General features: G+C 43.6%; 1 protein-coding gene across 9 annotated transcripts in view; it reads left to right on the top strand.

Moving 5' to 3' along the window:
* The window catches only part of LOC140730770 (uncharacterized), a 139,063-nt gene that overhangs the window by 64,456 nt on the left and 60,688 nt on the right, over window positions 1-13,919 (top strand). For all 9 annotated transcript variants that reach the window (XM_073051642.1, XM_073051649.1, XM_073051645.1 and 6 more), the window contains 2 exons: window positions 3,295-4,903; window positions 8,217-8,346. In XM_073051642.1, coding sequence (XP_072907743.1) covers window positions 3,295-4,903; window positions 8,217-8,346 — 1,739 coding nt within the window. The remainder of the gene's footprint in view (window positions 1-3,294; window positions 4,904-8,216; window positions 8,347-13,919) is intronic.

Below are 13,919 nucleotides of genomic sequence, written 5' to 3'. Positions count from 1 at the left end.
ATGTATTGGTATTACAGTGGAGTAAGAGGATTTCCAAAGGCATCAGAGAGGATTTGTCTAAAGTTGCTTGAAGGGAAAACTAAAGGGATGACAACAGGACAGAAAAGGCTGAAGTTTCTCGGCTGCCTTCTGGTGGGGGTTTCTTCTCCACTAGCCCTCATAATGATGGCTGTATATCACACAAGGCCCTGCTGAGTTCCAGTTATCCTGCACTCCATACCACTGGTTCCTGACCATGATCTGTCAAGGACCATGTGGATGTCTGTCCATGTATCGACTGTCCATGTTAAACAAAACCACGCACAGGCATTCAGAGAGTAATGATACTGTGAAAATGCTTCCACAAGGTATAGTTGAAGTGAATATCATAAATCTATTTTGTCCGGAAATGTTTAGCATGGATGATAAAGTCAGTGGGGATGCAAAAAAGTCTGTGGGAGCAGCTTAAGATGATAACTTTGGTTTTCTCAATATTTAACCACAATCAAGCAGTTAAGAGGCAGAGCTTGATGTTATCACATATATTTTTATAACTCATACATCGTTACTTTCTCTGACAGTCTAAAACAATAGCATATACCCCTGTACTCTCTCAGCTTTTTGACCCATTCCGCTGACAGCTGCCCCTCTCATTTCAGGATCCCCATTTTAAATTTTTGGCCACTTCACTGATGTAGTTACCCATTTTCATCTCTCCATCCATCGACCCACACCTGAATCGTGCCATCGCTCCTTTTGGACTGGACCCCCATTTTTGGACTGCCCCCCCACTGGGGGGCCTGGACCCCCACCATCCAGGCCATGCTGTCTTCTCACCGTTGCCTTCAGGAAGAAGGTACATGAGCCTCAGGACCCACAACAAGTCCAGGAACAGTTATTACCCTAGAACCATCAGGCTCCTGAACCAGTGTGGATAATACACTGAACTGATTCCACAACCTATGGACTCAGTTCAAGGAATCTGCAACTCATGTTCTCAATATTGTTTATTACTTATTTATTATTACTATTATTAGTTCTTTTTTGTATTTGCACAGTTTGTCTTCTTTTGCATGGTGGTTGTTTGTCCATCTTTGTCAGTTTCGTTTTTCATTAATTTCATTGTATTTCTTTCTATCTACTTTGAATGGCTGCAAGAGAATGAATCTCAGATTAGTACATGGTGACATATATACATACAGTACTTCAATAATCAATTTACTTTGAATTTTGAACATTTGCTCTCTTTTACCTCCATCATTGTCCAGTTTTCCTTACTTCCCCATCCCTTGTGGGGTTCCAAAATGTTTCTTTCTTGTTTACTGGTTCAATAATTAGAGGTGGAAGCTCGAGAGCTCTGCCACTTGGCTGTTACAAGCTATGGGAGCTGCTGTTACATCCTTTGTGGTTGTACTGAAAGCTGCTGTGGGCAGAACAATGGGTTTGGTTGGTAGCAGAAGGCTGAGTTAGAGCTTACCACCAGGGGAAAATGGAAACAACCAAATACAGTGAGAAAGCTTCTTTGCAATGAACTGAGGTCTCTGAAATATACGCTCTTTGATGAACTTTGACAGACCTCTTGGTGAACCCCAAACAGGCAAGAGTCAAACATCTCTTTCTGAATGAACAAACTAAAGGGGACACGAGGAGATTTGATAAGGGAAGGAGGAATCACTAGGCTTTTGGTTAATGTTCCTTTTGGCACAGAAAATTAAAGGAAGATGATGTCAGTAAGTCAGCTTAAAAAAGGGTTATGTTTATTACCTTTTCCAGTCTTGGGAGGTGGAGGAAGGGACGGTGGTGTGGGGGTGGGGGGAGGTGATGCACCATCAATAACTCTCTGAGACGTGAGGCGAGATATCGGCTTTTATTGACTGGAAGAAAGAACAAGCAGCGATTGACCACCATGCTACATCCTGGAGACTGAGAGGCAGGGCTCAGGCCCCAATCGCCTTTATACCGGGGTCTGTGGGAGGAGCCACAGGAGCAGTCAGCAGGGAGGGGGTCTGTGGGAGGAGTCACAGGAGCAGTCAGCAGGGGGGGGGGGGCGTGTCCAGACAGGTATATGTAGTTCACCACAGGAGTGGGTGAATTGATTTGACTTCCTTTGTATATTCACCTGTCTGTGAAATAAAGCAGCAACACGTTTTAACACCTGATTCATTTCACTGTATTAACCCACAAGGCCATCCCTTTAGAACAGAGGTGAGGAAGGATTCTTTTTACCCAGAGGGTGGTGAATCTGTGGAATTTATTGCCTCAGTCGGCTGTGGAGGCCAAGTCATTTTGTACTTTTAAAGGGGAGGTTGATAGGTTCTTAATTAGTAAGGGTGTCAAGGGTTACGGGGAGAAGGGAAGCGAATGGGGTTAAGAAAGATAATAAATTAGCCATGATGGAATTGTGGAGCAGAGTTGATAGGCCAAATGGCCACATTCTGCTCCTATCTCTTAAGTCTTATGACTAATTAGCTCAAACAAGACAAAGAGAGCTAAAACAGGGCATATATATTAAGTGTATAATATCCCACTTGCATTGCAAAGGCTGTCTTAATTTTGTATTTACAGATTATAATAGTTATTTCATAAGGTTTTGCCCATTATTAACACACTCCTGAATGTAGGAGGCTTACACTGCTCTTTGCAGAGTCATTTTACTTGATGGAATCTCAATGGCAGACCCAAAGTAAGTAACACACATCCTCTATTTATAAGAGGCAGTTGTGAAAATCTGATATATAGGACTCATTTTCCTTCCGTTTGAGAAGCAGTTGCTAAAAATAAATCATAACACACACAAAATGCTGGAGAAACTCAGCAGGTCAGGCAGCATAAATGGAAAGGAATAAGCAGTTGATGTCTTGGGCCAAGACCCTTCATCAGGGCTGGAAAAGAAGGAGGAAGACATCAGAATTAGAAGGTGGGGAGGGGGAAGGAGTATAAGCTAGAAGATGCTGCCTGACCTGCTGAGTTCCTCCAGTATTTTATACGTGTTATTCTGGATTTCTAGCATCTTCAGAATGAAGATCCAAAAACAACTATTTAACTTTCAGGCAGATATCCATGTCTTTTAAGAGATCTTGTGGAACTGCAGTGACAAGGCTATGGAACATTGGTTCTACTTACTTGACATCACAGCAGAAATTCCGATGCAGGAATGGTACTGATTGGTAACAGGATTAGAGAAGGACAGGGTGAAAAGTGCAAGGTAAACAACAGCAAAAGATTGTATTATGGCAGAACCTTAATATTAGAAGATTATTATACCTGGAGCATTTCTGGGAAATAATTGCAATTATAAACCTTTTGGTTCCACAGGATATAAATGAGGTGAAGGTGGCTCCAAAGAAGTCTTTCCTAAAACGTGGGCAAGGTATTGCACGATTTGAGAAGAACAAGGAAAATATTCTGAAGGAACAAAAGAGGAACCCAGGTCATGAATCGGTGGATCAATTGCCCAAAAAAGTTAGGTTCTGTAATCAAAGCCAGCTTTCCTTGCCTGCCTTCAATGAGTACAAAAAGCTCCAGATGAAAAAACAAGTTAGTAGTCCAGAGCTTGTAGAACCTAGAACAAAGAAGTTTGTTTCTACCAGCAGCTCCATCACAAACAGCAAGAGAAAAGATCACAAACAAAAGGAGAAGCAAGATGAAGTCAAGAATAGTACAGACGAGGGTATCCAAAGTGACATAAATGTCACAGAATTGTCTACCAAGGTTGAATCGCCTCGCAAATATGCTAATGGGGGAAATAGTGGAAGTCAACACATAGCACAGGAAAGTACAACAGGAGATGTACCTCCTGTGGGGGAATCCCAAGGAAGAGCTAACATCAGTAAAGATTTAAGCTTACATATTCTAGAAAGACAGCAATTGATTAGAGATGGTCCTGAATCACAGAGTCAAACAAATGGCAGTGTTTCTCATGGAAGTGTGGAAAGGCAAAGCCAAGGCCAAGAAATAGGACAAAATGTGGCAAACAAGTTGCCGGGATCTTCAAATGATCAACCGCCTTTCAATAGCACCAATCAACAGGAATGCCCAAGTATGAATAAATCAGAGACTTTCGACTGGAACACTGAACTACCCCAGGAGCAATCAGAGCAGAAGCAGAATAATTTAACTAACATCAAAGATCCCAGGCAAACGCAAAGTTGGAAAGGCCCAAACATCGGTTTTAAAAAAGTAAATGACAAAATAGTACAAGTGACTTCTGACAATCTGCCATGCCACGGAGCCAGTTTTAGGACCCAGGAAGGCAAAGACCATAATATGCACAGTTTTGCAAACACAGGATTAATGCCCCTTGTAGATTATAAGCACAGTATGCATGGTTATTTCAAAAGAACCAATGAACATTGTGGGGTCTCTAATGTTAGAGCGTGTGGTGTAGATCCTGACAGCAATGGCCTGAAGTCTGAGCTTCAGCAACCACCCACAGTTGAAATCCTACACAATTCTGTTTGCTCTAGCAGAAGTCTAGACTTATCCGATGATGCCGACTATGCAAGTGATGCTCCAAGTGGATTAGAAGAAATGGGCATGGCATTTCAAACTTTGCAGCATTTTACACGTCGTAAATCTACAGCTGGAATGTCTCCAGTGAAATGCAATACACCGAGCAGCAGCACCAGCAGTGAGAGTGAAACTTCAGACCTCAAATCTCCTTCATCGAGGAGATATCCTTCCCTGTACAATAGGCCCACGAGAAACAAAGCCAAGACTGTTAGAAAGAAGTCAAACTTTGCAAAGAAAAACACCAGCAATTTTGTGGCAAATCAGAAATGTGGTACTCAACAATCGGATGTCGTGCAGCCGTCTTGTCATGTCCTTGCATGGCAATTGTCTCCAGCACTTAGTTGTGAACAAAATGCATCGAAAACTTCAGATCATTCTCACCAGATGAAAACCAACAGTGGAAGTGTTCAAGGTATGTATATGAGAAATCAAATCATTCAAATAGTAATGCACAAAACAATGATCAACTTGAATCTGTATCCAAATGCCAAAGAATTCCAGTTCACAGATTTCACAGTTCATGAAATAAAAGATGACTTATTATATGACATGTTGAGTCCATTCTGCCCATCAGAACGATCCAGCAACCTGTTTCCCCCCTCCTTAGTTGCAGTAGTTCAAGCACTTGAGTCACATATGATGTTGTTCTAATGGGTTGTCTATTGGTGAGTCCTCAGGTATCACATGCCAGTGGGGTTGTACTGTTTACTTTTTAATTTGGATCGTAAATGCACCTCATTATTTGTTAATTTATTTGTAGTAATACCACTTTATCTGTTGTGTGTGAATTATATATACTGTGTTGTGCACCTTAGTCTGGAGGAATGTTGTTTCGTTTGGCGGTATACATGTATACGGTTGAAATGACAATGAACTTGAACTTGAGGTGGCAGTAGAGGCTGATCTGGGATCCTCATATTCTGGTGCAGTGTGGGCTACAGTTAAGTGGTACCTCCTTTCTCTCTCCCATATGCTCTTCAACTTCTCTTTGATTCTTTTACCTTTTATCTACCCTAAGAAGTAATCTGCAGCTTACATAGCAGAATGTCTTTGGGATGTGGGATGAAACTGGAGCAGCAGCGAGAAACCATGTAGCCGTGGGGAGAAACTGGAGCCTACGAGCAGACGGTATCCAAGCTGCGATGTGGTTCAGGTCATCAGCCTACAACATTTGCACTTCTTCCTTCTCAGATGCTGAGTGCTTTCAGCAATTTCTGCCCCTATTACAACAGACAGTTTATTTTAAATGACTATTGCATCCAATTCTAGCCACAAGGTTTTAAGAATGAACCTTCAGACATCAAATCTCCTTAATCAAGGAGATATCTTTCCCATTATAATAGGTCAATGAGGAACAAAACCAAAACCATTAGAAAACAGTCAAACTTCGCAAAGGAAAGCACCAGCGGTTTTGTGAAAAATCAGAATCGTGGTACTCAAGAATCTGATCTGGTGCAGCCATCTTGTCCAGTCCTGAGAGAAATTGTCTCCAGCACTTAGTTGTGAACAAAATATATCAAAAACTTCAGATCATTCTCACCAAGACTAGAAGAGGACTAAAATATAAAAGTAATGATATAATGCCCTGACTTTATAAGGCATTGGTCAGACCACATTTGGAGTATTATAACATATATAACATATAACAATCACAGCACGGAAACAGGCCATCCGGCCCTCCTAGTCCGTGCCGAACTCTTAATCTCACCTAGTCCCACCTACCCGCACTCAGCCCATAACCCTCCACTCCTTTCCTGTCCATATACCTATCCAATTTTACCTTAAATGACACAACTGAACTGGCCTCTACTACTTCTACAGGAAGCTCATTCCACACAGCTATCACTCTCTGAGTAAAGAAATACCCCCTCGTGTTTCCCTTAAACTTTTGCCCCCTAACTCTCAAATCATGTCCTCTCGTTTGAATCTCCCCTACTCTCAATGGAAACAGCCTATTTACGTCAACTCTATCTATCCCTCTCAACATTTTAAATACCTCGATCAAATTCCCCCCTCAACCTTCTACGCTCCAATGAATAGAGACCTAACTTGTTCAACCTTTCTCTGTAACTTAAGTGCTGAAACCCAGGTAACATCCTAGTAAATCGTCTCTGCACTCTCTCTAATTTATTGATATCTTTCCTATAATTTGGTGACCAGAACTGTACACAATATTCCAAATTTGGCCTTACCAATGCCTTGTACAATTTTAACATTACATCCCAACCTCTGTACTCAATGTTCTGATTTATAAAGGCCAGCGTTCCAAAAGCCTTCTTCACCACCCTATCTACATGAGACTCCACCTTCAGGGAACTATGCACTGTTATTCCTAGATCTCTCTGTTCCACTGCATTCCTCAATGCCCTACCATTTACCCTGTATGTTCTATTTGGATTATTCCTGCCAAAATGTAGAACCTCACACTTCTCAGCATTAAACTCCATCTGCCAACGTTCAGCCCATTCTTCTAACCGGCATAAATCTCCCTGCAAGCTTTGAAAACCCACCTCATTATCCACAACACCTCCTACCTTAGTATCATCGGCATACTTACTAATCCAATTTACCACCCCATCATCCAGATCATTTATGTATATTACAAACAACATTGGGCCCAAAACAGATCCCTGAGGCACCCCGCTAGTCACCGGCCTCCATCCCGATAAACAATTATCCACCACTACTCTCTGGCATCTCCCATCTTGCCACTGTTGAATCCTTTTTATTACTCCAGCATTAATACCTAACGACTGAACCTTCTTAACTAACCTTCCATGTGGAACTATTGTGAGCAGTTTTGGACACCATTTCTAAGGAAGTATATGCTGGCATTGTTGAGGGTCTGAATGAGGTTTATAGGAAGGATCTTGGGAATGAACAGGTTAATGCATGAGAAACATTTGATGGCTCTGGGCCTGTACTTGCTGGAGTTTAGGAAAATGAAGGGGGATCTCATTAAAACCTAACAAAAATTGAAAGGCTGGGGTAGAGTGGATGTGGAGAGGATGTTTTGAATAGTGGGAGAGTCAAGGACTAGAGAGCACAGCCTCAGAATAGAAGGATGTTCATTTAGTAAACAGATAAAGAGGAATTTCTTTAGCCAGAGAGCGATGAATCTGCTGAGTTCATTGCCACAGATGACTTTGGAGACTAAGTAATTGTGTAGATTTAAAGCAGAGGTTAACAGGTTCTTGTTTAGTAAGATTGTCAAAGACAGGAGAATGGGGCTGAGAGGGATAATTAATCAGTCATGATGGGATAGGGAGCAGACTTGATGGGCCAAATGGCCTCATTCTGCTTTATGTTTTATAGTTTTATACTATAATTATAAATTTGGACATTCACATTATGTAGTATTCAAATTAGGGATTAGAAAAGGTGAAATATTGTCATAATTGTACATGACAGATACAAGTACAATTATAGTGGCAAGGTTATATTATAGGAACATCTGCATAATTTTGGTCCCTTATTTAAGAATGGATATACTGGCAGTTCAAATGTGATCCATTAGGTTAATTCCTGGAAATGAATTTTTATTCCTTGGAGCTTGCAGTGGAGGTTCGCCATAAGTCTATAGCAAACATGAGTACATTGTTTCAATTTCACGCATTATAATATTCTTAAAATACAAATGATAAACAAAACCAATAAGTAATTTCTGCTTCAATCATATATATTTTTGATTTAAAGTTAATTTTAATCCATTTTAAATCACACAGAAGATGCACAATCAAGACAACTCCAGGAGAAACTTCTACAACTGGAAACAGAAATTGACCGGTTTAAAGCAGAAAACACAGCTATAGCCAAGCTTAAGGAGGAACAAGAGTTAGCTTTGGAAAATCTCAGGTGAATCTGAAGCCATATTCACATTCTGCTGATACATGTGGCTATGCAAAAGTACTCTCAGTGGCCACTTTCATTTGACACGCCTGCTCATTAATGCAAATATTTAATCAGCCAATCACGTGGCAGCAACTCAATGCATAAAAGCATGCAGACCTGGCCAAGAGCTTCATTTGTTGTTCAGACCAAACATCAGAATGGAGAAGAAATGTGATCTAAGTGACTTTGACTGTGGAATGATTGTTGGTGCCAGGCGGGGTGGTCTGAGTATCTCAGAAACTGCTGATCTCCTGGGATTTTCATGCATAAGAGTCTCTACAGAGTTTACAGAGAATGGTGTGAACAATTTAAAAAATACATCCAGTGAGTGGCAGTTCTGTGGGCGAAAATGTCTCATTAATGAGAGAGATGAGAGGAGAATGGTCAGACTCGTTCAAGCTGACGGGAAGGTGACAGTAACTCAAATAACCACAGGTTGCAACAGTGGTGTGCTTGAGAAAATCCCTGAACACAGATCATGTCAAACCTTGAAGTGATTGGGTTACAGCAGCAGACGACCACAAACATACACATAGTGGCTACTTTATTGGGTACAGAAAGTTCCTAATAATGGTGGCCAATGAGTGTAAATGTTTTGTTACACCACAGTGACTGAAGTGATATAATCAATGGTAATAGTCTGTGTAGTTGAGCATTTCCTTTCCCATTATCCATCACTCTCACAATTGAAAGCTAGAGTTGTTCTCATGGTGTCACAAGGGGGCCTATAGTCCCTCTTCTGGTATTTCGGGGCCTGGAATTCTAATCATCAACACTAGCTCAATTTTCAGAACATGTCTATGGGAATGTTGAGATTTGAAAATCTGGGGGAAAATTAGAATGAAGTAATTGCCATGTTTGTGCTAGTTAACACTGTGAGCTTACCGATTGTGAGTGTAACATTGTAGTGCATGTTCCAGTAGCTGAAGCATTTACATTGTCTGTAGTGAACAGCAGAGTTTTAGAAAGTTCACTATTTTACCCATGATCAATTCACTAGGAAAGCATGGTAGCGTGGCTGTCAGCATAATGCTATTATAGCACCAGTGATTACCAATAGGGGTTCAATTCCCGAAGCTGCCTTTAAAGAGTTTGCATGTCTTCCCCAATACTCTATGGGTTTCCTCTCAAATTCCAAAAACTTATGGGTTAGGGTTCGCGAGTTGCGGGCATCCTACATTGGTGCTGGAAGTGTAGCAAAGCTTTCAGTCCCAGCACAATCGTCACTGATTTGGTTTGACACAAATGATGCATTTCACTGTGGGTTTTGATGTACATGTGAGAAATAAGGCTAATCTTTTGTCATTAAATTTTGGTAATGTAAAGAATTAACACTGCAGTCAGATTAAGCCCAGTGATATCTACTCATTCATTCAAGTACATGTAATGAGGTAGGATTGTAAGTATTGTAAATGCAATGTACTATGCCTGTATCACCACATCAATGTCATTAATGAATGGATATTCCTTTCAATACCCAGAGAACTGAGTGATTTTTATGAGCAACTGTAAGACTTGAAATTAAACCATCATGGTTTTCTGGAACTATTTTTCCAAGTAAATTTCATCACTTTGTGTTAGCATTTAGCTGTGGTAACAGGTTTTATTTTGCCAGTTTGTTGTGGAACACAAAATAGTCTGTCGGACCAAAACTGCCACTTCAGCTGATCCTTCCAAAAATATATATCTCCGCCCAGTGTCTCGAGCAGCCCAATCCTACCAGCTGATCTTGGCTAATTCCTTCTCAATGGCAGAGAACTAATGGAATATTTGGTGTGGTTGAGCTTCCTCCTACTCTTCTCAATATTGTGTGCAGGGGAGTATCTAAATCCTTTGAGCACAATAATTCTCCGAGTACGACAAGTTGTTACTACCATACACCCTGAGCAGCAATGGAGAAATCATGTGCAAGCACCTACAGTTTAAAATTAAAACTATAATTACATTATATAATCACCTGTCTCATTAACAAGACATTTTGCCCATGAAACTGCCGCTCACTGGATGTGTTTTTTTATCATACCATTCTCTGTAAACTTTAGATTCTGTTGTTAGTGAAAATCTCAGGAGATCAGCAGTTTCTGGGATACTCAGACCACCCCGTCCGGTACCAACAATTATTCCACGGTCAAAATCACTTAAATCACATTTCATCCCCATTCTGATGTTTTGTCTGAACAACAACTGAACCTCTTGATCACCTCTGCATGCTTTTATGCATTGAGTTGCTGCCGTTTGATTGGCAGATTAGATATCTGTATTAATGTGCAGTTGTAGAGGGGTGCCTAATTAAGTATGAGGATGGGAAATATCTTCTTTCTCCAGACTGTAAGTATACTGAACTCCCTGCCATACACAGGACTCATCGCATATGAAGCACCAGTAGTGTTATAATGTTTACTTTTTTAATTTGAGTCATAAATTCACCTTTTATCTGTTAATTTACTAGTGGTAATATTACTTTCTGCTTGTGTGTGAGGTATATGAACTGTGTTGTGCTCTTTGGTCCAGTGGAATGTTGTTTTATTTAGCAGCATACATGTATTTGGTTGAGATGACACTAAACTTAACTTTAACTTGAGTGTATATAACTATAGTTACATATAGTTTCCATGTAAACCACTCCAGTCTTGTGCAAGACTCTCTGTCAGGCAAAATCTACACTGTATAAAGAACAAGGTGTTCCATCTGATATAACAGGCCTTGAGCAATCTGTTAACACAGAACCCATGATACACTAATTTGCCCCCAATTCTCCCCCATTACACAGATATTAGAGGGTGCCTGTTGGGCTGTAGATCAGACAGAGCGTGCTCGTTGGACTGTACATCAGACAGAGGGTGCCCGTTGCGCTGTGCATCAGACAGAGGGTGCCCGTTGCGCTGTACATCAGACAGAGGGTGCCCGTTGGACTGTATATCAGACAGAGGGTGCCCGTTGCGCTGTACATCAGACAGAGGGTGCCCGTTGGGCTGTACTTCAGACAGAGGTGCCCGTTGGACGGTACATCAGACAGAGGGTGCCTGTTGGGCTGTACTTCAGACAGAGGTGTCCGTTGGACTGTACATCAGACAGAGGGTGCCCGTTGGACTGTACATCAAACAGAGGGTGCCCGTTGTGCTGTACATCAGACAGAGGGTGCCCGTTGTGTTGTACGTCAGACAGAGGGTGCCCGTTGGGCTGTACGTCAGACAGAGGGTGCCCGTTGTGCTGTACATCAGACAGAGAGTGCCTGTTGGGCTGTACATTAGACAGAGGGTGCCTGTTGGACTGTACAACAGACAGAGGATGCCTGTTGGACTGTACATCAGACCGAGGGTGCCCGTTGGACTGTACATCAGACAGAGGGTGCCCATTGGGCTGTACATCAGACAGAGGGTGCCCGTTGGACTGTACATCAGACAGAGGGTGCCTGTTGGACTGTACATCAGACAGAGGGTGCCCGTTGGGCTGTACTTCAGACAGAGGTGCCCGTTGGATGGTACATCAGACAGAGGGTGCCTGTTGGGCTGTACTTCAGACAGAGGTGTCCGTTGGACTGTACATCAGACCGAGGGTGCCCGTTGGACTGTACATCAGACAGAGGGTGTCCGTTGGACTGTACATTAGACAGAGGGTGCCCGTTGGACTGTACTTCAGACAGAGGGTGTCCGTTGGACTGTACATTAGACAGAGGGTGCCTGTTGGATGGTACATCAGACAGACGGTGCCCTTTGGATGGTACATCTGACAGAGGGTGCCTGTTGCGCTGTACATCAGACAGAGGGTGCCTGTTGGATGGTACATCAGACAGAGGTGCCCTTTGGATGGTACATCAGACAGAGGGTGTCTGTTGGACTGTACATCAGACAGAGGGTGTCTGTTGGACTGTACATTAGACAGAGGTGCTCGTTGGACTGTACATCTGACAGAGGGTGCCCATTGGACTGTACATCAGACAGAGGGTGCCCGTTGGATGGTACATCAGACAGAGGGTGTCCGTTGGACTGTACATTAGATAGAGGGTGCCCGTTGGACTGTACATCAGACAGAGGGTGCCTGTTGGACTGTACATCAGACAGAGGTTGCCCGTTGGACTGTACATCAGACAGAGGGTGCCCGTTGGACTGTACTTCAGACAGAGGTGCCCTTTGGATGGTACATCAGACAGAGGGTGCCCGTTGGACTGTACATCAGACAGACGGTGCCCGTTGGACTGTACATCAGACAGAGGGTGCCCGTTGTGCTGTACATCAGACAGAGGGTGCCTGTTGGACTGTACATCAGACAGAGGGTGTCCGTTGCACTGTACATTAGACAGAGGTGCCCGTTGGACTGTACATCAGACAGAGGGCACCCGTTGGACTGTACATCAGACAGAGGGTGCCCGTTGGACTGTACATCTGACAGAGGTGCCCGTTGGACTGTACTTCAGACAGAGGTGCCCTTTGGACTGTACATCAGACAGAGGTGCCCTTTGGACGGTACATCAGACAGAGGGTGCCCGTTGGATGGTACATCAGACAGAGGGTGTCCGTTGGACTGTACATTAGACAGAGGGTGCCCGTTGGGCTGTACTTCAGACAGAGGTGCCCGTTGGACGGTACATCAGACAGAGGGTGCCTGTTGGGCTGTACTTCAGACAGAGGTGTCCGTTGCACTGTACATTAGACAGAGGTGCCCGTTGGACTGTACATCTGACAGAGGGTGCCCGTTGGGCTGTGCATCAGACAGAGGGTGCCTGTTGCGCTGTACATCAGACAGAGGGTGCCCGTTGTGTTGTACGTCAGACAGAGGGTGCCCGTTGGGCTGTACGTCAGACAGAGGGTGCCCGTTGTGCTGTACATCAGACAGAGAGTGCCCGTTGGACTGTACATCAGACAGAGGTGTCCGTTGGACTGTACATCAGACAGAGGGTGCCCGTTGCGCTGTACATCAGACAGAGGTGTCCGTTGGACTGTACATTAGACAGAGGGTGCCCGTTGGACTGTACAACAGACAGAGGATGCCTGTTGGACTGTACATCAGACCGAGGGTGCCCGTTGGACTGTACATCAGACAGAGGGTGCCCATTGGGCTGTACATCAGACAGAGGGTGCCCGTTGGACTGTACATCAGACAGAGGGTGCCTGTTGGACTGTACATCAGACAGAGGGTGCCCGTTGGGCTGTACTTCAGACAGAGGTGTCCGTTGCACTGTACATTAGACAGAGGTGCCCGTTGGACTGTACATCTGACAGAGGGTGCCCGTTGGGCTGTGCATCAGACAGAGGGTGCCTGTTGCACTGTACATCAGACAGAGGGTGCCCGTTGTGTTGTACGTCAGACAGAGGGTGCCCGTTGGGCTGTACGTCAGACAGAGGGTACCCGTTGTGCTGTACATCAGACAGAGAGTGCCTGTTGGGCTGTACACCAGACAGAGATGCCCGTTGGACGGTACATCAGACAGAGGGTGCCCGTTGCGCTGTACATCAGACAGAGGTGTCCGTTGGACTGTACATTAGACAGAGGGTGCCCGTTGGACTGTACAACAGACAGAGGATGCCTGTTGGACTGTA

This window comes from Hemitrygon akajei, chromosome 7 (genome assembly GCF_048418815.1).
Source record: "Hemitrygon akajei chromosome 7, sHemAka1.3, whole genome shotgun sequence".
In the NCBI taxonomy this organism is placed as follows: Eukaryota; Metazoa; Chordata; class Chondrichthyes; order Myliobatiformes; family Dasyatidae; genus Hemitrygon; species Hemitrygon akajei.
Note: the sequence above shows the minus strand (reverse complement) of the source record. Positions and strands in the feature narration are given on the sequence as shown.